The sequence below is a fragment of the Anopheles ziemanni genome, chromosome X (assembly GCF_943734765.1).
Source record: "Anopheles ziemanni chromosome X, idAnoZiCoDA_A2_x.2, whole genome shotgun sequence".
Taxonomy (NCBI): domain Eukaryota; kingdom Metazoa; phylum Arthropoda; class Insecta; order Diptera; family Culicidae; genus Anopheles; species Anopheles ziemanni.
In genome coordinates this window covers 11,064,414-11,089,838 of record NC_080707.1, presented here as the reverse complement: position 1 = coordinate 11,089,838, position 25,425 = coordinate 11,064,414, and the positions used below count along the sequence as shown (strand labels likewise).

Sequence of the window (25,425 nt, the reverse complement as noted above, 5' to 3'; positions counted from 1 at the left end):
TGCAAAAGCAGCTGTACAATGCATACCTCGACTTGAAACCGGTGTAAGTTAATTTTTTTTCTAAACCTTCCAATCAGAGTAGTCGAATTATTACAACGTTTTGTAACACATTGCATACAGCGTTTGCAAATGTGTGGGAAACGATTTGAGGAGACGCGTTTGTCTCGAGTAAAACAACTTTACACCCAGCGGGTGATGGTTGAACGTTAGACGTTCTTGGAATTGGGGATATGCGGGTCCTTCTAACAGCCTTTAGGTCGTCTCTTCCTCTCTCTTTCTCCTGCTCTGCTTCGTGCCTATCGGCGGACTGGCGCACCGACGGCAAAGTGGGCGAGACTGGACTCGCAGTCGGCGCAGTAGATCGCGGGCAGGAGGCAGTGCTTCTTGCGGCACATCTGGCACGGGACGAGCTTGTTGGTGGTGGCGCCCTGGGGTTGTCCCTTCATGATGAGACCGCCGTTCGGTGGGCCGCCCAGCAGCGGGTGAAAGAGGCGCCCATTTGCCCCGGGCAGCCCGACCACGTTCTGCTGCTCCTGCGACTCAGAGCCGCCGTGTAGTGGCTCGTGGTGGAAGTGCAGACGTTGCTGTTGCTGCTGCTGCTGATGTTGCTGGGAGCTGGCGGAGGGTGAGGGTGAGGAGGGTGCACCGGTGTCGGGTCCGCCGCCTTTCGTGCCCGGCTCGAAGCTCACCTTCTTCTGGGTCGGTGGTTTCTGCGAGGTGGCGGTCGCTTGTTGTTGCTGAGGGTGAGCACCCGCCGACGTTGCTAGAGGGAAGGGAAGGTCATGGTAGGGAGAGGATGGTAGCAGGTCGTAACCGGCGAGGGTCGTGGGCATCGGCACGCGCTGGTACGGCGAGGCCGAGGCGTTACTCTGCTGCTGGGAGTAGGCCAAACCCGCCATGTTGTACTGCTGCTGAGGCGGCTGTTGCTGTTGTTGTTGCTGTTGTTGCTGGTAGGCGGCTAGTGAGGGGATGACAGGTGGCTTCTGGTAGACGACGCCGGTGTTCGCTGTGTTCGACACGGCGGTCCGGAGCGTCGGGGAGCCGGCCTGCGGTCCCACCACCATGGTGGCCAGGTTCTGGCGCAGACCAAGCGGAAGCGCCGGCCCGACCGAGCTCGAGCCGGTGATGGTCGTGGGTGACGCCGAGACCGTCTGATAGCCGCCGGTCGGGGCCATCGGCTGGAAGGGTGGCTGGTGCGAAGGGTGGTGCGCCGGATGGTGGTCGAGCGGGTGCGGCACGGACATGTACGGTGACACCGACTCGGCCGTGGTGGTGCTGGTGCTGCGCCCATCGTAGCTCAGCTCGCTGCCCGAGTCGTTCGTGTAGAGCGTCGTCCGCTGCGGGTGCGTGTTCGTCATCACCTGCTGCCCATACAGCTGATGGTGTGCCTTGTAGCTGATCGCGTTCGAGGGGATGGTCGTGTACTGCTGTTGTTGCTGTTGCTGCTGTTGCTGCTGTTGCTGGTGAAGCTGATAGTGCGCCACCTCCACATTCGGCACAGCCTGCTGAAGAGCACCGTAGTACTGCTGGTGTTGCTGCTGCAGCTGTCGCTGAATCTCGAGGTTCTGCTTGTGCATATCAGCCGCCAGCGAGTAGACGGGACCGGCAGCGGGTTGCGCAGGGTTCGGCTGCGGCTGCGGCTGAGGCTGCAGCTGTTGCGTCGGGGACGCCGTCTTGATCGGATGGTAGGTGATGCTGGTGGAAAGCGTAGGCATCCGCTCATGCTGCATCATCATCAGCATCGTCGTCGCCGTTGTCGTTGGTGTGGGAGTCGTCGCAGGTAGGGCTGCACCGTTGCTGCCAGCACCTGTAGGGCTTGAGGTGGCGGGTTGCTGCTCCACTGCCTGCTCGCCAGCCGTCCGCAGCACGCGCTCCAGGATCGGGTTGGGGATAAACCCATCGTCCTCATCCTCGTCGGCCGTCGCCACCAGGATCACCTGATCGCAGAACGAGACGCTCTTCTTCTTTGGCCGGCTCTGGGCGACCGTCGCGGGTGGGGCCGACGTCGCTGTCGCTGTTGTCTTCCCCGCCGCACCACTGTTGAGCGTTTGCTGCACGACCTGGTTCAGCATCTCGACCTCGCGGATCTCCTCCTGGATTTTGCTCTGCGCGATGTCGTAGCGTGGCTTCGGGAGCTGCAGCTGCCGGTGGTAGACCATCGGGCAGTCGACCTCATCCACACCGTCGCCGCCCTCCGCACCGCCCGAGCCGAGGCTCAGCTCGCCGGCTGGTGGAAGCGGTGGCGAGGGCGCTACGGCCGCCGTACGCGAAGCCATCAGGTTACCCTTCTGCTCCCGCTGCTGGTCGATGAGCAGGAGGCCACTCATGCCCGTCCGCACGTTCGACGGTTGCAGCTTGATCTGCTCGAAGCGCGACGCCAGATCGCGCACACTGCGCTGATCTCCACCCGCGCCAGCAGACGTCGCCCCCAGCTGCTGCTGTTGCCCCTGCTGCTGTTGCTGGTGTTGTTGCTGTTGCGTGGCGGCTGCCACCTCGCGGCACTGCTGCTGATGCTTGAGCGTGAGCTGCTTCAGCTGGAGCTCCTTCAGCCAGATCTCCGAGCGCGTCGTCTCGTTGAGGATCTCACTCGCACTGATCGGGTTGTTGCCCGCGGATGAGTATTGTTGCTGCAGATGCTGCTGCTGTTGCTGCTGCTGTTGCAGCTGTTTGGCCTGCAGCTGCGCCAGAATGCTGGTGGTGTTCTGCACTCCACCGTGCGTTCGGTGCTGCTGCTGCTGCTGGTTGGAGGTTACCGCCGCCGCTTGCAGGCTCTGTATCTCGCTGAGCTGCTCGTTGAGCGGCTCGAAGTCGATGGCGGGTGGCGGAGGCGGAAACTCTTCGCTGGCCTGCCGCGAATGGCACGTCGTCGAGGGAGGGCTCGGATAGGGCGGTAGCTCTAGCAGCGTCGACGGTGTTTGCTGCTGCTGCTGTTGGTGTTGATGCGGTGGATGCGTATCCTGCGGTTTCACCGGCGACTGCTCTTGATGCACCACGGCGCAGGTGGTGATGATCGTCTGGCACGAGTCCTCGCTCATGCTCGTGTTGGAGCTCATCGTCGAGATGTTGGACACGCTCGCCTCGTGGAACGGCTTGAGGCCGCTCGGCGGGAGCGTCGACGCCGACTCCGTCACGTACTCGAGATGGCGCAGGTTGACACCGTTCAGGGGCAGCTGTTGCTTTTGGCCGTGCTGATGGAAGGGCGCTGGCTGCTGATGAACCTGCAGGTGTTGCTGTTGCTGTTGCTGCATCGACATGATGGGGATGGCTGCTGCTACCTGCTGTTGCTGCTGCTGTTGTTGTTGCTGCTGTTGCTGCTGATGCGTGGTGAGTGCCGATCCGAGACGCACCGGGGGCGGTGGTGGTACCTTCGGGATGGAAAGCGAGCGGCCACTGCCGTGGAAGCTCTTGCGCATCAGCTTGCTCCGCTCGAGGTTGGGGTTCGTGTTCGACACGGGATGGTAGTCGAAGTGACCCTCGGACAGGTAGCCACTGTTGGAGCCGTTGTCCTTCGAGCATACGCTCAGTCCGACCGCGCTGTCATCGAGCGACGCTCCGAGCACGCCGCCGACTCCACCACCGAACCGGTTCTCCTCGGCACCTCCTCCAGAGGCCGCCCCGGGGCCGTCGCCGCCCGCACCACCCGCCCCGCCCGGGGCCGAGCTTCCGGGTGAGTTGGCCGCCTCGGTGAGATCCGGCATCGAGCGGTTCTTGCGCCGGATCAGCCCGCCCATCAGCAGCTTGCGGCGAATCTTGTGCTGCTTCTTGCCCGACTTCGCCTCCTTCTCCTTCCGCTCGCTGGCGTCCTTCTCCTCCTTGTGCTTGCGCAGCGTGTCCTTGGCGTTCACCAGCCCCGGGTCGTGGTACGCCGAGCCTGAGGCGGCCGCCATTGCCGCCGCAGCCGCCGCCGCCTTGTTACGGTCCTCGCTGCGGCTGCGCTTCTCCTTGCCCTCCTTGTCCTGCGAGCGGGAGAACAGGCCGCGGCTTTCGCGTTCGGCCGCCGGCGGCTTCAGGTCGACCGGCGGCTCCGGCTCGATGTTCTCCGCCTCGATCAGCTTCAGCGTGATCTTCTTCTTCGGCAGCGTGGCGTAGATCTCGATGTTCTTCGAGGGCGAGTTACGCAGGCTGCCACCCGAGCCGCCCGCACCCGCCGTCGTGCCCGCCGTCGTCGAGCCGCTGAGGTGGTGATGCCCTCCGCCTCCTCCGCCACCACCACCCCCACCCAGCAGCTTGTCCTTGCTGTTCTGGCGTCGGTGAAGCAGGCCGCCGGTGGCCGCCGCCAGCGCGTGGTACTGCTGCAGCGTTTGCAGGTGTTGGTGCTGCTGCTGCTGCTGCTGCTCCTTGATCATCTCGCCGCCCTTCTCGATCTGGATGCGGCGGTTGAGCGAGCGGGCCCGCATCACGCACGCGTTGTGCTTCATGCGCGCGAACGTCATGGTGTGCGGGTTGCTGTACGGCGCATCCATGGCCGCCCGGGCCTTGCTGGCGGCCGCGTTGCACAGCACGAGTGCCGTCTCGAGGTCGTGCGCGTCCTCCAGCAGGCGCGACTTCTCCAGCAGCTGATCCGCCTCCATGCACAGCTTCTCGCAGTCGCCCGACAGCACCACCGACTCCGGGATCTTGGTGAGCTGGTGGGCTGCGGCGGCGGCGACGGCGGCCGACGTGGTGGCGGCTGACGAGAGCAGCATGCCGTTGCAGCCGCCTCCGCCACTCTGCGGGTGCTTCGAGGGGAACGAGTCGGTCGACGATAGCGAGTACGAGTCGTAGCCGGCGTCGTAGAACTGGCCACTTCCGGTGCCGGTCCCGCCACCGCCCACCCCGTTGCCGCCGACCCCGTTGGTGCCGTTGCAGCTGCGCGTCGGGCTCGCCGGTACGCTGCCCCCGATCTGCCGCTTGCCCACCAGGTACAGGTACGGGTTGTCGAGCGTGGTCGAGGAGGAGGAGGACGCGGAGTTGCGGTCACCGCTCCAGTTGCCCGAGTCGCGCCGCCGCGGCTGATTCAGGTGGTCCGGTATGGAGAGGCCGTCGGGCGAGGAGGCGGACGTGCCGCTCGACGACAGCGAGGGTGACACGTTCGGCATGCTGACGGCCGCCGGAGTTGCCACTCCCGTCGCCGTCGTCGTTGACGCTGCCGTCGCTACCGTCGGCGGCTCGGAGTTGTTGTTGAGCGTACGATGCATGCCCGCCATTGTTGGCGGCTTACCAGCGCCATTCAGCAGACGGTGCTGCTGCTGCTGCTGCTGTAGCAGGTGCTCGTGGTGGTGGTGGTCGTGAACGCCGACACCACCCGCTCCCGGTTGGAAGATCTTGTCCTGGATGACGGACAGGTTCTGGTACTGGGCGTTGAGCACGCTCTGGACCGCCTTGCGGCTGATGTAGCCGTCCTTCTCCGGCGCCTCGCTGCCGGGGAAGATCTTGCTCTGGATGACGGACAGGTTCTGATAGTCGCAGATCGGTGGCGTTCGGTTCGGCGTGGGTGTGATGGCTCGCCGCACGTTCGAGCCCATCGACGCCTTCTCCGGGCTCGGCGTGACGGCCCGCCGATGCTGGGCCAGCGCTGCCAGCTCCTGCTGCTGTTTTTGCTGCTGCTGCTGCTGCTGCTGGAGGTTGTATTGCTGCTGGTGCATCTGCTGGGTCAGCGACTGGGGCTGCGGCTGCGGTTGGGGCAGCGCGTACAGCAGCAGCAGCGGCTGATAGCGCCCGCGCGAACACTTGTCGACGACGCCCTCCCAGCTCGGGCCGACCTCCTTCACGTTCGCGTCGTCGAAGTACACCCACACGCGCAGCTTCGTGTGGAAGAAGAAGGTGGTGTAGTGCTTGCCGTAGTACGACACCACCCCGACCAGCTCGTGGCTGACCGTCTGCGCCCACCGCTGGTCCGACACCTGCTGGAACACGTCGCACAGGCGGAGCGTGGTGCCGATCGCCTTCAGCACCGCGTGCACCTGGTCAGCGGGCGGCCGCTCCGAGTCCCACACGACGCCAATCGAAACCACATCCGGTCGGTTGAGCAGCGTGCGCCGGATGCCGATCTTCGCCCCGCACGCACTCTGAGGAAGAAACGGGACGTGATTCGTAACGATTAGTTTTACCACCAAATACTCTCCCTCTCCGAGTGGGTGCCCATGGCGTAGTGGTAGCGAGAAGCGGACCCCACGCTCGTGGTTGTCGGTACGAATCTCTCTAGCCCACCCCAATATTATTGACCACCAATCTAATCCTCCGAAGAGATAGAAATGTCGAGCCACAAAGAGAGAGATAGAGAGCGGGAGAGCTCCTTCTTCTCATTGCCACATTAGATCAGGGGTCGGCACACGTTTCCCACAAATGATGCAAAAGAACTTAAAACCGCGCGGCCCTGCTACCATCAATGATGTTTTAATGCATCGAATGTTTGAATTTAAGCCCTTTTTCAATGGAGTATCAATTTTCTTCTCCAGAAGGTAACATTAATATAACAAAAAAGTTTTATTTCTCGTCGTAAATTTTACTATTTTCTTCATTGAATTTAGTACTTTTCCAACATATTGTCATTTGTATCAAATTAATCATTGACTCAAATAATGTCACCGTAATGATGTTTTTTCTGGCTTACTCTCAGTTATTGAAATAACTCATCTTTCAAGAAGTTTTGTGAACTATATTTTATACCCAAATCGTACAAAAAAAAATGTTTTCCTTGAAGTAGTTATTATGGATACAAAGTAAACATATTTTGACGCTGGGTTCTTGCCGAGATACGCGAGATTGGGTAATTTTAAAACAATTTTAAAGTAAAATGAGATCCAACAATCTGATAAAACTGTCCGTTTCAATAGACATTCCTTAACACGTTGACTGCCATGGTTATCATTTTTGATAGCCAGCTGTCATTAGTTCTAAAAAGTTTTTGTCCCACAAATAAATGAAAATGTAACTTAAAAATTATAGGAATATTTAATATCAATTCTTTGTGAAGCTAAGTTTTTGTTTAGCCATCAAAAACTGTTGGTTTATTGAATGTTATAAACAAATTTTATTAAAAAAGATGGTACTAAAAAAGTGTGCTAAAAACGCTTGGCCGTCAACGTGTTAAAGGATGAAATAATCGCGATATCGTGAACAAATTCGATAAGAGTTGGGATAGGTTTTGTTTGCATGTTATTCTAAAATGTTCTTACGGGACGGAAATTTGCCGACCCCTGCATTAGGTGATTGACAGCGGTGACATTCACATGCAGAGACAATGCATATAAATCCTAACTCTTATTGTTATACAGAGATCGAGGGCTCCGAGTGACGTTCGGATGGGGGAGAATGTAGGTTGGTAAAGGCAACTAACCAAGCAGTGGAGATCAGGCTACGAGCCTGCAAATGAAAGGCTCAAGAATCAGGTTCTAGCCAAGCCCACTTGGAATCATAATTTATACCGCCGAGACGAAGGCGCAACGGTTTAGAACTCTGTGTCCTTTTTACCCGACAGCAATGGTTACATACACTTCACATTGTAATGGAGGACATACGTACGTATGTGAGTATGTCATGATGCATGAAATGCAATGGATCCCCACCAGAGTTGAGTAATGTTTCTTTCTGCAACAAAGGTGAGTTGGATTGATTATTCCTTAGTGACACATCGCCGTTACTTTTCTTTCCTCTTAACGGCTTGAGGTGATGGAGATTGTCGCAACCTTGAGTGCTGGGCGAACCGGCAGGAGCTCCAGGGAGTCGCAGTAATCTAACGCCAAGGTAATGTGTGACCCCCAACCGAACTGTTTTGCGGCGGAAAGGAGGCCACGGCGCGACTCGAGTCTCTAGAACGGCTCGGTTGGTGTGAGGTCAAATGCGAGGCGCCTCGGCATATGTATTCATGTATCTGTGTGTGTTATTGTGTGACCAATCCATCCATCACATCTGTGCGGGTCCAAAAACCGGTATGATCCGTGCACGCGTATAGGACGTGCGTGGGAGGTAGAAGCGGGCGGCGGGGGAAAGCAAATGTTGCATGTTGCAAATCGGCTCTCGAAGCCTCCGGAGCCGCCGCCAACGGTGGCGAAAGGCGCCAACGGCCATACAGTGCCCTCTGCACCCGCTGTATTCCATTAACCGCCAACGGCTACTCGCGCCACTCGTAATTGTCCATTCTCTCCCCGAGCACAGTGGGCAACAGTCGTACCAAATGGCGGTGTTATGTTCGTCGAAGTATGCTTCTGGTGATATTTTTTCATATTATCGTGCCTATGGGTCCAAAAATAGACACCGTACTTTTATATATTTTCTGCGATTTAGATCGATACTTTGTCAAATTTGATTGGGGCCTAGTCCTTTTTGCTCATATGCTTTTAAATTTTAATCTTCGAATAATTTGTATTATTTTCCACAAAAGCTGCATGTCTTATCTAATGCGTGATGCATTCGCGAATGAATAGTGCTTTGAGTTTTAAAAAAAGATCACCAAACATCATGTGTTTTGAAGTTAAAATATAAAATATGTCAGCATAAAAGCGATCAATGTAAAAATTCTTTTGAAAAAGAGGAAAATTCTCACAATAGTTTGAGGATAATGGACATGGATTAGCAAAATCTATGCCTATCTCATTTTCAAACATAGTTCTAATGCTTTGCATTGCATTAACCTTTGCTTTTTCGAACTTTTCACTGAAAACAACTTTTTCGGTTTTTAAGAGACTCGATAACTAGTTAGATTAAAAAGAAAATAAAAATAAATTACTCGTCAATGCGTAGCAAAGACGTGAACAAATATTCGCTAGGAGAGTTCGCAAAGATGGTTTCACATGAAATATGGGTTTAAGAATAAGTCCTTAGGCTTTTGAAATTTAGAATAGTAACTTGTGGAAAATTTAAATTTGTAGTGTAGTTGAAATTTTATGAATTTTGAAGTATAACATTGAATGTTGAGTGTAATGCATGTTTTTTGTGGTCTTCAACTTGTAGCATCTGTAAACGGCTACTTTTTAGTACATTTGTTGTCTATCTTTTGACGTTTTTAATTTTCTGATGCTCATCATTCCGCTAGCTTGGTGGAAAAATAAATTTAAAAATTTTCAAAAAATAGTATCCCAATAAAGGGATTGTCAACTTGGTTTTCGGAACTGGTCGTACAGATTTGTTGTTTGGATTTTAAGCTTTTGATTTTAATAAAAGCATAATTTTTTGTTTAACATTCAGCCGTTTTGAAATACTTAATGTAAAAATTCTAGTATTAAGCCACTTTTAGCCCAGTGCAACTAAGATGGTTGAAAGTTACGGATCTATGAAACTAGCTAGGATTTGTCTTTGGGCTTTGGATGTTATTTTATTGAAAAATGAAATAAACTGATTGTATCGTATATAGACCGTCCACAGTGGCCAACGCCATCGCGCCCACAGTGCAGCAACTGCCACGAGTCGCCAAAACGCAGGAGAGCACGACAAAGCGTGCTGACGCAGCATACATCCTCAGGGGGTGGGGGGAACACACATTGGAGCACAAAGAAAAAAGACATTAAACACCTCCCCCTCCATTAACGCCTTCCCTTCCCGCCTTACCTTCGCTTGGTGGAAGCTGAAAGTGCTGACAAAGAAGCATACTTCGGTTGCATTCCGGCTGGCCAAGGCCAACACGGTGGGCTTGCGCTGACGGCTTGCTTTAAGAGGCACTTCGAAAAACCCTCTCCCACTCTTCCCCCCCGTTCTCCACCAACTCAGTTTGATTCGATCGTCGATCGTCGAGCCCAGAGTCCCAGAATGGTTCTGTGCGTACCGAAACCAAATAAATGTAGCTTCCCACGCGTCGTCTTCGCCGTCGCGCAAATTGTGCTCAAAAAAAGGCGAAACGCATTCTCGTTAGGTAACGCACTCCATTGGAGAAGATGGACTCCCCCCCCCCATCTTTTTATTTTCCTTTTGCCGTTGTTTCGTGTGAAGCTCTTCAGCCGCCTTCGCGATGTCCATGATGGAAGTGCTTTCCCCCGAGCACCTTGGAGTACTTGCTGCACAATTGACCATCGATCGATCGAGGCAAAGTGGCTTTAAATTACCACTCGGGTTTTAATGTACTTCCGATCGGAGCTCGCTCCAAAGAAAAGCGGCCCGTTCCCACAACGTCCTTCCTAGCTTGGTCTTCGATTTCCACGAACACCTATGAGCGGTCAGCTGAATGTGAGTCGTCAACCGACACCACCATTTCATGCTTTTCCCTTCGTTGACGCAACCAACCTAGGTAGGTCTATATATATTTTCCCCGTGTGTGATATTCCTGCAAAATTGCGACAACTACTACGAGAATTGTGAGCAAAGCGTCATCAACTTACCGGACAGTCGCGGATGTCGCCCATGTTGCCCGCGTTGCGCAGCAGCTGCCCGAACGTGAGGCCCTGCTGCAGCGACAGCGTGTTCTGCGATGTCAACGCCGACGCCGACACGTAGTGAACCATCTGTCGAGGAGGGCGGAAAAGAGAAGAGAAGGGCAGCGGTTAGGTTAGCTGAGGAGGTGGTTGACAACCGGAGTTGCAACCCGAAGCTGCAACCTGCATCGTTCCTATGAATCTGTGTGTTTTTTGCACTTGTTTGAAAAATTCCGTTTTGGTGAATTCACCCTCGCCTTCTTTGATGATTATGTTTTGAAACTTATTTGTTGTAATTTTTATTTAATTGTGATGTATGTTTTATATTGAAACACTGTTGAAATTTAACAAATAATTTACATAGAAGGAAGAAAGAATATGAATCCATTAAAACATGTACATATTCGAAAATAGAAGGATTAAAATTAACGCCAAAAGTTGAGCTTTTCTACGTCAGGAAAATCTTCAAGCGCTTCAAAGCTGAAACGTTTTGAAAATGTTGGGGTCAAGTTGACTACCTCAATGCATTGGTCCCTGTTTTTTTTCTTGGAAATGGTGCGCTCCACTGATGGGAATAACAACTCTTTTAAGAGATTGGAATCAGACTGGACAATCATTATCTTAGTTAGTTTTTTGGGATTTAAAACGCATTACATGTGTTTTTAGACGAGATAACTAATTGAATCCTTAATCCTATTTGAATTGAGTTTCGTATCTCAAGTAAAGAATGGAATCCCACCTTCGTTAATACACTTTCTCCCTAGTATGAGTCTCTGTTTGAGAATCCCTGAATGATATTTGAATCTCTAAGCGGTATTCGATATCCTATGGCAATTCTTTTACTTACAGGGTTCCGATTTATTTAATGGAATGTTTCAATAGGTTGAGGAAACATTACAAAAGCATAGAAGGTAAATTTAACAGGTAGAGAGAATTTGGCAATCACATAGGGGAATGTGTCACACAGCTTATAGCAAGGGTGCTTATTAAACGGGGAGCTTTGCAACCGGTTAGGGGAGCAAGTTTTCAACCTCACAAAAGGTCACGTTTGTTGCAATTTGTTTGTTTACTTTGTTCCGAGTCAGTATCAACTACGTTCGCGCAAGAAAAGTGAATTAATTACTGTGTATTTTTATATCGTCCATTATTTCTATTTAAATTTAAATGTTTGATTTTTACATCCACTTGTTTACACAAGTTTGTCAGGCAACGGATTCGGTACGGTAAAAGTAAAGAACTTTGCTTTAAATGTTATCTATTGACGTGGCATTACATGTTTACCACGACAAATCTTTTAATAAAACAAAGTAAAACACCCATATCAACTCGCAAAAAAAAGGTGTAGTAGGTAATTTGTGTGTATTTTAATTGAAAACAACTTTCTTGGATGAAATCGACGCTTTTTAAACGTTTTATTATGGATAGGAACATCATTTACTAACAAGAAACTACGAGTTTTGCGATGTTGGAAGTTTGCACGATTCCCCTTGCTATTTGTCATATTCCCCGGTATGATTGCAATGTTCCCCGATGCGTCTGTAAATATCTCCTTTGTCGATAAAACTTTCCCTCTATCACTTGAAACATTCCATTAAATAGATCGAAACCCTGCACTCATTTACTTTTGAGATTCGAATCCCTGTTAAGGAGTCAAATAGAAAAGTATCCGTGAGGATTTAAATCAATCAATTTAATATTAATATTCTCTTCACTAACTCATTCTTACTCTCTACGAACATCACTAGGCTATTCGGACCTTTCAGCTTGTTTATTGTCCTAACCAGGCTTTAAGTTTGCCTTTAGCAAATTTGGAGATGCAATCTAGATCAAGCCGTCGTTAAGTGTTAAGAAATGAATTGGCTACCACTCGGAGCAAGTGAGCAAGATGAATGGAGGAAAGGAACTTACCTGCGTGAACGGCAGCTTCTCCGAGTTGGCGCCGCACTCGCAGACGCTCTGCTCGACGACGCGCATCGCGAAGCGCTGGTGCGCGACGCACTGGGCCGCCTCGCACGTGTCCCCGTCCGCCGCCGACAGGTGCTGGTGGATGCGGTGCAGCAGCAGCTCGAAGCACTCGGCCGCGTCGCCGAGACAGCCGAGCGGGAAGCGGCGGCCGGCCAGCGGTCCGCTGGCGAGGGCGCGCCGCAGCGGCTCCGGACATAGCGCCGGCTCGGAGCTGGTCTGCAGCTGGGAAAACAGTTCCTGTTCGAGGCCGGAAGAAAGAGAAGGTATAGCGAACTGTAGCGAGACGTGTGTGTGTGTGTGTGAATTTACAGCTCTCCCTGGCTGTTGTGGGAGATGTTATATTCTTTGCACGTTGGAGGGGAGGGGTGGTGAGGTGAGAGGTTCACGTGAGGAAAAATAAAACAATGTTAAAGTTGGTTGATCTCCACCAACTCCAGAGTACAATCGAGGCGGGGAAGCCATTCGTCAGACGTTTTATCCCACGGAAGTCGCCAACCCCTTGTGTCGGTGTGTTGGTGTTTGGGTGCCTTCCGTTCTGGGTTGGTTCTTACAGGGTTTCTAACCATATAATGGAACACTTGAATCAATTGGTGGAATGATTCAAATCGGTACTGGAAAGGTACATGTCAGCTCTGGAAGTTTGCAATCAAATAATGGAATGTTGCATACATTGCTTGGAGGTATGCAAGTCTTCTCTGGAGCAAGGCAAATAGATTTAGAGGTTTACTTAGGGTTCTGTTAAACTCTACAAATGTGATGTTTCAACGCAAAAATTACATAAATATTCAGTTACATACTCTTCTTCTTCTCGTGTATGAAAGTGTACTCAACGCGATTCTAACACAATATAAACATGTAACATTACAACTTGGCATAAAACATGACATTTGTAGAGATCTACAGAACTTTACATAAAACATCACATCTCTCTTTACAATGATCCAGAGAAGACTTGCATACCTCCAGGAAATGTATGCAACATTCCATTATTTGATTGCAAACTTCCAGAACTGACATGTACTGTTCTAGTACCGATTTGAAACATTCCACCAACTGATTCAAGTGATAATATAATGGATTAGAAACCCTGTATGGTAAAGGTGCGCGGACAACTCACGACAATCGCATCGATGCAGGAAAGATACTCGTAGCGTTGCTGCTGCTGAAGATGATGGATTTCGCTTTCCAGCTTCATGCGACTCAGCAGTTCGTGTTGCTGCTGCTGCTGCTGATGATGATGCTGCTGCTGGAGGCGATGTTGGTGGATGGTGGTTGGTGACCACTCTGGCTGGTGCTGGGCACCAATGCCGCTGCTACTAAGGCTAGCGCTACTATTCACATCACAATTGGACGGCTTCAGGTCGCCGCACCGATGGTTCTTCGGCAGCGTCGCCGCATTGCCGTGCGCTTTCGGAGTCGTCGATGCTTGCTGCGGAAAGGGCGCAGCAGCAGGAGAGTCCGGCGCGCCTCCGTTCCTCCCCGCGGAGGCCGAGGAAGATGTTGCCGGCTTCACACCGGCACCCGGTTCGCCGTCCGCCGGCTCGCGACGTTTGTAGCGGAACTTGATCATGGCGACAGCTCAACAGCGTGGAGGCTCAACGTACAAACACCATCGACTGAAGGAAAAATGGAACGAAACGTCAGCGAAACCGTTCGCTCGCCAAGCGAAAGGACACGAATCCCCGGACAGTGCAGACATCCGCCGTCGGTTGTTGATGTTTCATCACTTGCTTTTCCCCCTTCCCTTCGCATCCTGTTCCATCGTTGTTCGTGTGCCGAATGCGAACGAAGTCATTATCATCCTCTGACTTGTACCGGAAATTCCTGCGACATTCCCACACCCGCCTGCCTCACCTTTTCGCTCGCTAAGCACCCGTTTTGAACGCGAGGTTTCCAAAGGACGCGAAAAGCTCGATTATGATTTACAAGCTCTGCACACCTTTTAACGCTCAGCGACCCGTTTTTGCCTTCGGTTTCGCCTTCACCGTCATCGTCATCGTAAAAAAAAGGCTGCACCGTCCACGGCCTTCCACCTTTCGTGCCCTTTTACTGCCCGCATCCGACCGGATGCGCTTCCCTGGAGGTTCCCATTCCAACCATTCCTGCGCGCTGACTCACTTTCGAGTAAGATTGTTGAAGAAGATGTGTGTTTTTTTTTTCTTCCTTTTTAAGCCACCGCTTGGCCCTCACCGTCGGTTTGTTCGGGGGTTTTTCCCCCTTGCGTGACGTCATGGCATACCAATATGGACAGACGGTGCCTCTCCTTCGCTTCCCTGGAAGTGATGCATTTCTTCACAACGGGCTTCACCTTGATAGTGCAGCGCGCGCCCGACCCACAGACACATTTCACCTTTGTGCCTGGCACGGGACCTTCAATCGGTAGGTTGTGCTACTCAACCTTTGTGGTATTCCACGAAAAAAAAAAAAACGCTCTCTTCAAGTTGTTTCACGGAAGCGATATGATGAAGGAGAAAGGAGCTGAGCGCTTAGGTAGTGTGGGCAAAAGGGATTTAAAGCACAAAAGTAGTACGGTTCCAGTTCTAAACACCGTTTTGCAGTTCGTCGTCTGATCGTGCGCACAAGTCTTTTGAATCTTTTTGCGCTCGAAACGTTTCCAAACGAGCCCGGCGGCACGAACATGGGAGCGCATGGGCTAAAAGTTCTTCCCTTCCACTTTTTCTTCATAACCCCTTTCCCCCACACCCCCACCCCGTGCGCTTTCAGCGTAAAAAGGGGGAAGCACAGTACAAGTCACATTTTTTTAATCTTCGTGGGAGCAACCCTTTATCATGCGGGCCACAAGCAGTTTCGAGAGAACGTTTCGTTTGCATCGTTTTTCGAAGCAAGTGTTGGTAGAATGAATTTATCTTCCGAATTTTTAATCCCCCTTTCGAGCATCGCCAGAGAAAGAAGCTTCCCAGAGGCGACACCTTATCTTGGCCATCCCCGTGCGGGTTTGCGCTGTTTGGTTGGGGGGGAAAGAGAGGGTAACTCTGTTTATTCGCGGGGTCAGTTGGAAAAAAAAGGAAAACAAAAACCAACCCAACTTAGAACCGGAATCATGACTACGATGACGAATGAACGTTCGTGTCTTTTGGATCACAACTTCCTTTTGCTTGTCGCCGAAATAAATACGGTAACTCGGTGTGAATGTGTGTGTGTGTGTGTGTGGGTGCTCTCCACCTTTCCGGCGTTCTCGGTGATAAAGATGTTTGATGAACGTGCCGGAAAAGCGAGCTCATTCACGGAGCTGATGTGCCGAATGATAGTGTCGTTAAAATCAACACACACACACACACACACATACAAATTTGAGGAGGAAAAACCAACAAATCAGGTTGCCTCGGGTAAGCTGCGCTCGGAAAAATTCTGGTCCACCCTCTTTCTCCCAATGAATTCCCAGTATTTAAGACTCATTCCCGCGGCTTGAAGAACCGCGCGGTGTGTCTCAATTATGAAAGAGCATCGCGGGGAGACGAAAAGTAAAGCCACCACCGGGAGACGGAGGGGTGAAGAAGGGGATTATATCAAAAATCATGACACGAAAAGCCATCTGCAAGTGCGCGCTAGATCACGCGCCATCTTCGGTTTTTTTTTTCCCACCCTCCCCGGGACCGAACTTTTATGACTATGTCTGAAAGCATATGCAGGGGGGGAGGGATGGGGTGTGGTTTGCTTCTCCCGCCATTAGCGATTCTCGGTATTTACTTATAAATAAAACCGCCGGCGTGCGCACGCCGTGGTTTTTTTTTCTTCCGTTGGCTAATAAAAGCACCCAAGAAGAATGGCAACAAATTTACGATTTGGAATAAAATTAAAAAGTCAATGATTCGCCCTAAACGACGCGAAAAACTAATGATAAGAGCGAACACAAGGGGAAAAAGGGTGGAAAGAAAAACAGTGAGACATTCACGCCAGCGTTGCAGAAAGCGTTCTGATTCGTCGTTGTTTTTTTTTGTTGCCATTTGGTAGCCTATTTTTGTGGCTTTTTTTTTTTTAATCATAACGTGCGCAGAAAACAGGTTAAGCAGAAAGGAGCTCCAGTTCGGAGCGTGAATATGTTTAAACATTAGCGAGCATAACTCGCCGCGCAGGGTGAGAGAGAAAGAGAACAGCTCGGCGTGTGTCGTGTTTGTGGTGTCCAGTTTTCTTCCCTCCGATCGTTTCCGGAAGATGGGGCCCGTTCTGGTTTTTTTTTTTTTGTTTCCTTAGACGCGAAAGGTGACCGCCGTTCGTTTGGCGGCGTTTGTTGTTTGCCATCGGCTAACCAAACAAAGTTTGTACTCCTCTTGTTTTTGTTGTAATGCTCGAGGTGAGAAAGCGGATTTCCTGGCAGGTCCAAGGGTCCCCCATGCACCGGGGGGAGGAAAAAAAAACCGGGCGGCCAATGTGCCTACACCCATTAGGAACGTGAGTGTGTGTCGTTGGTCGAACGATCGATCTGCGCAAATTGGCAAACCCCCCCCCCCCCCCCCCCCCCTCTCCCTTTCCCCGGACAAGTATTGATTGACGTTAAGAGCCAAGTGGAGAGGGGAAGGGGGTGCGGTGACAATCTTCTGTCAACGATTGTAAGGTGTGGTGGTTTCGCCTGCGCAGTTTCTTGGTTGCATTGCTTGTTGATTGGTTGATCGGGATCGGGGACATCTGTTGAATGATGGCGCGAAGCAGTAAAAAGGAAACCTTGCCGTGGCTCTTTGTCCTACCGTCCGCACCGAAGGAACGTAAACAAGCACCCCCAGCAGATGGTCTTAAAATGGGAGCAAAACACCCATTGGGACCATTGGTAGGACACAAACCACAGCAATGAGGTGTGCTTTTATTCAAGTAAAACAAGTGTGTGCTGCAAACCACAATATAAGGAGCATGCACACACACAAACACACACACACACGCACGCACACATTAACGGCAAGGATAACTGCACTTGATGCACGGTTGATTATTAGCTAAGTTCCTTCCACCTTGAAGCTGATTCCCATATTTTCTCAGAAGTGGCAGCGCCCTCTGACGGGTGGCTCATGCATCCAGTCGAGCAGTGGCACGCAGCCACCACATCAGCGGAACAACAACCACTCAATTTCTTTTGCTCTTGCTGATCTTGCTCCTTTCCTTTGGTGTGTTTGGTTCTGCCTCCTCCGTTTCAAGCTCGAGTGCGAGAATGAAGCAAATAGAACCACCTCGCCGAACGCCGTACAACCCATTCGGTCGTTGTTTGTTGTGTGTTGTTCGGGAGACACACGGGTCGGGGGGGAAAGCAAGTGGAAACATACAGGTGCAGCTTCGTCTGGAGGCTGGGATTCGGTTTTTCCTTCTCGGCTTGTTTTCGACCTGACGGCCAACTGTGAAGCACGCACACGCACTACTCACTGTAGCAAACCCTGGGGAACGACTAAGAAACACTAGGCGGACATGGGGGGGGACCGCACAGACGCCTTCTTAGCACTTCGAGACACTTGTTTCTGTTGCTACCATTTGGATCACAAATCGGCAAAAGCGTGCAATCGTTTTCTTTCACAATTTTTGTCTTCTCGTTCGAGCACTTTCAACTATATCACGGGATGGACGGGAGATCGCGGGACAGCGAGAGAGAGATAGAGAGAGCGAGCGCGGGGGGGGGGGGGGGACGTAATGGTCCGTCAGTGGTTAAATCTGCGCTGCGATGGACCGTGAGGCCGCGCTTGCGCCAGTCAGCCAGGAACGAGCCCACACGGAACCGTGTCGGATGAAGGTGACTCTAGAACTGCGGAGAGTGGCTCACCGCGAGAAACGCTGAACCGTCCCAAGCCCCGAGCAGGGCACGCTGGTGAGCGGCAGAAGCGAGACGGAGCATCAGGTGAGTGGGAACCTCACGATCACGATCACGTCTCGTTTTCTCTCCCTCGCCGTACATTCTCCCTCGATCACCTTATATTTTCACCTTTTAGAAACCTTTCAAGCACACCGCTCTCCGTGAGCGAATGTTGCGAGCCGTGAGATGTGCTGATGCTGTGACCGCAGCCACATTCGAGCGGCTGCGTGCTTCTCGAAACTTTATCTCATTTTGTGGCTCACGTTGGAGCTTCGTCAAGTCCAGACCCGCCACGTCCGAAAGAGTTCGCCAGCAGAGTTCCACATCCCCTCCCCTCTCATACCACTCCTTGTTCCTCCCCGTCTCTCCTAGCCTCCCCCTCTCTTCCCCCCATCCCCGCCGACGAACGTGAATCGAAGCAAAGTAGAGATTGAGAACGCGCACAAGCGATGGAAACCTGTTTGCTTCAAGTTGAACAACTTCACCTTCGCGATCAGGCAAAGCGATCGTGTCTCGGAGAGTCGGTAGCAGCAACTACGGATCGCGCAGCACGTTTCCCCCTGCCTTCCCCGCCCTCCCCCCCGTACCCTCCACACAGCTTCTGCTCATACATAGGTTTACAACTTTGGCTTCGTTTGCTTCTTGCTGCCGGTTGTCTGCTTACCCTCCGCGCCTTAGCAGTACATTTTCTTCCCCATTTTATCGCATTCTTTTCCTATTCCATCGGCTTCTCCGCTTCGCCTTCTTCTTCGACCGCTTCTTGGCGGCCGCCTCACGGTTCACCTTTATATACCTGCACCAGCGGTTTCTATGGTTTGTTTATTTCGTTGGCTCTTTGTTGGCCGCAAGCTCTCCCTCTCCTTCGGCCGGGGAAGGGACGCGGGTTCCCGGGGGATGTTGTTTCTTTTCTTTAGCTCTCTTCTTCTTCTCAAACCCTGATGCCTTTTTCTTCGAGCTGCTGCATTGGCGTTGTGTTTTGCTTCTTTTCGTGAGCTTCTTCTACTTGAGGTTTGTTTCCATCTCTTCCCGGGGATTGTTCTTGTTCGACCACCGTTTGCTAGCTCCGCGCCGTAAGGTAAAAGGGCCTTACATTTCCACTACACCTTTACACGTTTATCAACGCATACCTGCTCTCTACCCGCGCAGTTGTAAAGTAAAGTGTGTTGCAATGTAGCGTGATTTTTCCACAATCCTTACTCCATTCCTTCGATCGTACGTGGTCTCTAGCGTTGATGGACGCTCTACGCGTTGGTGTTGGAAAGCTCAGCCATTTTCATCGCTCCTAAGCCGCAACCGAACCAAAGTCCGAGATGGCAAGCCGTATTGATTCTTTTTTCCATTCCATGCGCCTTGGCGTAGCTTTCTGGTGTGCGTTTCTTTTTCTTACGGTCGATTTATAAAAGCACGAAAGCTGGGCCTGAAACGCAGCAATCACGATGCGTCACCACACGCTCCCCGCTGCCCCCCAGGCACCAACTTCACCAGCGCCCCGGAGATGCTGGGTGTGCAGGCTGAGGTGATCAATACAAGAGAAGGTAAAGCAAAAAAAAAAGAAGTTATGGCGCAATTGTAAAGCGGAGTTGGTGAGCTTATGGTTTTTAAGGCGACCCCATGTAAAACTGAACACGCCAGCGACGGCAAACTCCCGCCCCTCCCCGGTCCCACAATTCGTCTCAGGGGAGGCTTAGCAAAATAAAAATGGCGCCCGCGCGGAGTCTGCTGAATTAAGACACTTTCATTCGACGCTTTGCTTTGTTTGCTGGATTTTTAGTGTTCTGAGTTCGAGCTGAAAAAAAAAACGCTTCGCATGGGACATGGAGAAGATTGATTTTGGGCATTCCAGCTGTTGCAACCATAATTTAATCCTGTTCGCTTCGCCTCAGACGTTTGATTTTCATCATCCGACTTAGTGTGGTCTCCACCTGGGATATGTCTTCAGTACATAAAGCCCAAGATCCTGCGTGTTTGTGTCTGTGTGTTTTGCTCGCGGTGTACGTGGGAGAAGTAAATAAGTTGGCAGAAACCCCCCCACACCCCCTCCACTCTCCAACCCGGGGGCGAAACCAAAAATGGGTTGGCCATTTAAACACGCTACGTGTATATGCGCGCATATGAAATCAAGTTTAGGAGCCCTGCCAACTCCCTATTCCCTAATCCACCGCAAAATCCGCACCCCGGGATCGGTGGTGGTGAAATCAAAGCGGAGCAAATGGCGTACGGCGTAGGAAAGCACACATAGACACGGACCAAACGGGCCTCGGCGTCCCCCGCAAAGGAGTTTCGGTGGCTTTGGCTGAGTGGTTGCAGCTGCTAGGATCATTTCGCCGAACCAGAATTTCGAAAAGGATCCCAATGTCGACAATGTGGAGTCGTTTGAATATAAATAGCAACTAAGTGGGGATCATAATGGATTTGAATACGTGCGAAACCAGAAAAATCAGCGCTCGGAAGATGAAGAAGCGTTGTACGCATCGATAGTATTGATGGTTAGCATAAATTTAGGCGGCGCTAACGGCAATATCCGCCATCTGCACAATGAACTAGCGCCACAGAAATAAGCGTCGACGCCATTTATGCTTTTTCGGGTTTTGCATACGCCGTAGTTTGAATATTTATAAGTATAAGACTTCATTTTTCACGTCTTTAGCTCTCGTGTCGTTGTGACCTGATTTGTCTGCGAAAGATACCGAATCGGATGTTCAACATTAGGGAGTCGCGGAATTTCTATCAGAATTAGAGGTTAGGTTCAAGACAGAACTAAAACATGGAATCTGACTTGACAGACCCGAGTCGTTGAGAAGTGTTTCGGAAAGGGGTTTTGTAGATCTAAGGAGTATTTCTCCTTTTTGCTAGTTTGCCTCTGCTTTCACGTTCAGAAGTCAGTTCCTTGTTGTTACCTTTACCTCCCATGGTAGCCGAACCTTTGGTGAGATATGATCGAGGAAGGATCTCGGATCCCTCACGTCTAATGCCCCGTCGCGACTCGCAAATGAAAAACCCGGTCGAACCCGAGGACGTCATTAAATCCTTGAACCGTACCGGACGTTTTACGACTCTGTCTCAACCTGCTGTCTGCAAAAATGTTAATGCGTGTCTGAAGGTGCACGGAGTAGGTTCAGGTTGCGTTTGTTGGGCAGCAATAAAAGGACTATCCTTCGGGAGAGGTCCCTCGGGCTGGTCTTTTTTTCCCTTATCCCTTGGCTTGAGAGGTTGTAGCAGGAAAGGTGAGCCGTGATCCCACGGCGTGCAGGCTTTCTCTTTATCTTCGAGGTCAATTTTTCTATCGGAATCGCGTTTCGGAAGATATACAGATATTAGACGTTGTTTAGACTAATGTCCGACAGGGTATCTGTCAACCAGGACCTCGCCTTATATATCTGTAGAGATCGGAAGCCTTTCGGGGCGCGGGTTGCATTGACAGTGATGAGGAAGCCATTCGAGTGTCAACGCAGAAAAAGAACAGAAGTCGGACAGAGCTATGAAAGTTCGAACCCTCGGCTCATCTCGGCGAAAGTATCGACTATCCTCGACGAAAGCATTCAATTGAGCGTTGAAAGTCTACGGCGTTTCAAGTTGATTAGGAAATTCGGGAATAATCGCATGCCGAAGTAAAACTGGTCGTTTGGGGTTGCATGGGCTCAAAAGGAAGGGAATGGAAACCGGTGGACGAAACCCAATGGAATGTGGACATAATCCAATACACTTGACATGCGCGGGCTGGCGTGGCACGCCCGTCTGTTTTCCTTCTTTTTTTTTCTTTCTGTTCCATTCCATTTCTCCCATTTCGATGTCACGTCTTTGCCTTTGCTACTTCGGTTCGCCTCATATTTTTTATTTCCCTTCGATTCGAACTATGATATTCCCTTTGGCGATCCGACACACGAGGGAAACGTAATACGAAGCAGTGGAAACGCATTTCGTCCCGCAGGCACTTTCTTCTTTCTTCTTCGCCTCCTTTTCGGTGCTTTTTAGTTTGAATAAATGGGGAAAAAACACCTCACCTATTTGAAACTGTTCGGTTGGTGGTATATGACTAGAGGTTTTTGTTTTTCTCGCCAGTTATGTCTAAGTTTTTCAACATCATTCATTTCCACACGCTGGCGAAAACGATTATTTTCGGTTAGCATCGCTTTCTCGGCATTCTCCCTCTCTCTCTCCCAATGTTCTTCCCACAAATGTTGCCCTTAACTGACTGTTTTTGGTGCTTTTGTTTTGTGTTTTCTACTCGACCTGGCCATCTCTTGGTGCGCACGCACCTTTCTAATGGTTTTGGGCAAAGGTTTTTCCAGCAACGTGCGTGCCAGAATCCGATGCGTGTGTGCTGTTAATATATTCCTCAACTGTCACGTCGTCCACCGTGCCGAAGAACCACTGGAACAGCGTGTCGGACAGCGTCCCGGTACCGACAAGTTAAAGAAAAGAAAAAAGCCGGGTAAAACACAGGAAGCACGGTCGTTTGCGACACCACGTACGCCGGTTTTCCTTCGGGATGGTGCATGGAATTTTAATCGTGAGAAGAGTTCGATTCGAAACCGATTCCCATTCCCGAGCCAAAGGGAAGCATGTCGCCCGATGCCGTGTTTGGCGTTTGTGTTCTGATTCGTTTTTGGCTTCGTCTTAACGAAAACCAACCGAAAAGATCAGGTAATAGTTCTAATTTCTGTCGTTTTAATGCTAAAATCGAATTACCGAACGCAATTGGTGTACGTTCAAGGTTTATTGTAACGATCGCTATTTGCTCTTTCCGGCGGAGGAAATCCTCTTCCGAAGATTCTACACAAAATGGAGAAATTAGCAGAGCAAACGGGAAAAACCCCGTCTCGGAAGCGGAAGGTGCGTGATTTTCGACGTGCTCGAAATAAATGCAGCGACGATCATTCAATTGATCAATCAGTTACTGGCAAAGTGGAACACGAGTGCGAGATGAAAATTAAGAACGCGAACGAAACAAAAAGCGAACGAAATTGCCAAAACAAAACCCAAAAAAAAAAACAAAACCAAAAAGAAAACTAATATGTTCCCGATCTCACCGAAACCGAGCATCCGGGCGCGTCGGAATCGGAAAAAGTGATCTTCTTTCGCTTTCGATCTAACCACTAGCGATCGGGTGGATGAGAAAACCCCCGCGCAATTGGTGATCGGAAATTTCCAATTTCGTTCGGCCGAGAAGAAAACGAAATCTCGCTCCATTTTCCTCCGCCCGATGGACTGCTTTAAAACCTAGGTGTCTTTGTAATTGCATCTGCACAGTATGGACAACAGTAGAGAAAAGAAGAAAAAAACAGGAGGTTGCGACTGCATCGAATGCGTTCATCGTGTGATCAAATCGTTCGCCTTCCACAGTTTCAAATCGAATAATAAAGTGCAACGAGCTCTAGTCAGCTTGCTGGAGGTTTTTATTACAACCCTACACAAGCCATCAAACGCCGTTCCCTTCAGCAACGCTACAGCACACGGAGGAAACGCTTCAACTAAACATTGTGCGCCTAGATGTAGGCAACGATGGTGTGTGCAAAGTTTGTTCGAGCGCAACTCAAAACGATCGCACGATGATCGCTGGTTTTATATACATTTTTTTTAAATTATTCGGAGGTTTTCGAACACAAAATTATCTAAAATATATTTCATATCACTGATAAATGCTAAAGGTAAAATGAATGATTGCTTGAAGTGCTCTTGAAAAGCGCAACACAAACAATAGTAAAAGATGTAAGAATTTAAGAAATTATTTATTGCTTTGATTTCAACACGTTCTTATTCATGTTCCTATGATTTGTTGTGTTTAATTGGTACTTTGGTTAAGTAGAATAAGTGAATTTCGTTCGTTAGTTCGTAAATGGAGAAAGAAAGATAATACGAAAAAACAGCCGTGAACTGAACAGAGCAAGACCTGCAGCAATAGAAAAGTTATAAAAATCAAGAATCACAAGGACGAAAAGTTGCTCTTAAACCAACAATATGATTTGCATCTTTCGTTAAACATTTTAGCACCAAAGCTTCCGATACTTTCCACACATCAAGTTTAAGCTCTGCAGATGTTGTTGAAGCATTGTTTGATTACAAACAGAACAAGCATGTACGCTCTCTGCAGCGTTTCACCAAATCGTTATTTGTGTAACACAAACTAACTACAACTTTCTGTAGTTATTACGTTAAACAGAAATGGAAAGAAAGCATAAATGATGTAGTAATAGTTTTTTTTTTTTTGTAAAATAGTTTCGTTATAGGTTTTTTCATATCAGTTAATTTATAATAGAGAGTAGTTCGTTAAATTCGTTATTCGTTAATCGTTATTTATAGAGTTTGGTTGCTTGGAGTTTGCACCTTCAAAAATGCATCCCGATTTTATGTTCGTTGTGCAGAGGAACGTTCCTTCTGTGTTATCTTTTTTTCACTTTGGCTGTCAACACAAGAACAAAACAAACAGATACTGAAAACTATGATAAAAATTCCATGAAATAATACAAACATGAAGCAATGACTATGGAAAAAGGCTAGATATCAATAGATATGTTTCTCAGAAGTCAATTCCAAATCAAAGGCCTAATAATAGCAATTCAAAAAAACTGTTGGTCATAAATTGATGAACGACATGATAGTTTTTGTGACAGTTGTGGTTGAAACATAACTGCTCAACATTGGGCCCCTTTCCATTGAATAAATTCATTTGTTTATGGTGTTCTTTAAGTTGCTAATTAAATAAAAAGCGTCACCAGAGTCCTTTAAAGTTCTCGACGCGCTATCCTCCCCTCACTCTTCCTTTATATTTTCCAATGTGTTGTTTACTTTTTGTGTGAGATTTTGACGGGGATCATCGAGAAAGCTGTCATTATTTCTATATCTCAACTATTTCATATGAAGATCGTATCTATCATCAAACGATAATACGATTCATCACATAAATAGAATAGCATGATCGTCACAATTTTGTTTGTTTTGTATTGTTAATTTTATCACTCACATCATAAGTATTACACCATCATGTTCTTGATGGAACGTTTTAACATTATTAAAGCATTTTATAGTGCGAAAGAACGAATTGTACAAACATGTACAAATAGATGCAGTGCTTATCAGCATCGAACGACTTCCTTATCATTATCGAACAGGTGAACAGATGAAGCCTCTCTCCTCTCCTTGGTGGGGGGGTTTGGTATCGGGATGGGACATAAAAGCGAGGTGCAGCTCGAATGGCGCACACACTTACCTTGAGGGCGCAGAAGATGCAATCCAGTCCGCCGCAGTCGTGCCCTTGGAGCTGGCGGAAGGAACGCCGGAAGGCATCCAGATGCCAGAGCACCTGCGCTCGCGGGCGAAGCGGATATGTTTTCCGGTGCGTGGTGCACAAGT

General features: G+C 49.9%; 1 protein-coding gene across 1 annotated transcript in view; it reads right to left on the bottom strand.

The window, feature by feature from the left end:
* Nucleotides 1-296: 296 nt before the first annotated feature.
* LOC131291052 (uncharacterized) overlaps nucleotides 297-25,425 on the bottom strand; it is a 39,096-nt gene continuing 13,967 nt past the window's right edge. Inside the window, exons 2-6 of the mRNA XM_058320241.1 lie at nucleotides 25,283-25,375; nucleotides 12,231-12,524; nucleotides 10,290-10,412; nucleotides 3,219-6,047; nucleotides 297-3,176 (exon numbers count right to left, since the gene is read on the bottom strand). Of these exons, the coding sequence (XP_058176224.1) occupies nucleotides 297-3,176; nucleotides 3,219-6,047; nucleotides 10,290-10,412; nucleotides 12,231-12,524; nucleotides 25,283-25,375 (6,219 nt within the window). The remainder of the gene's footprint in view (nucleotides 3,177-3,218; nucleotides 6,048-10,289; nucleotides 10,413-12,230; nucleotides 12,525-25,282; nucleotides 25,376-25,425) is intronic.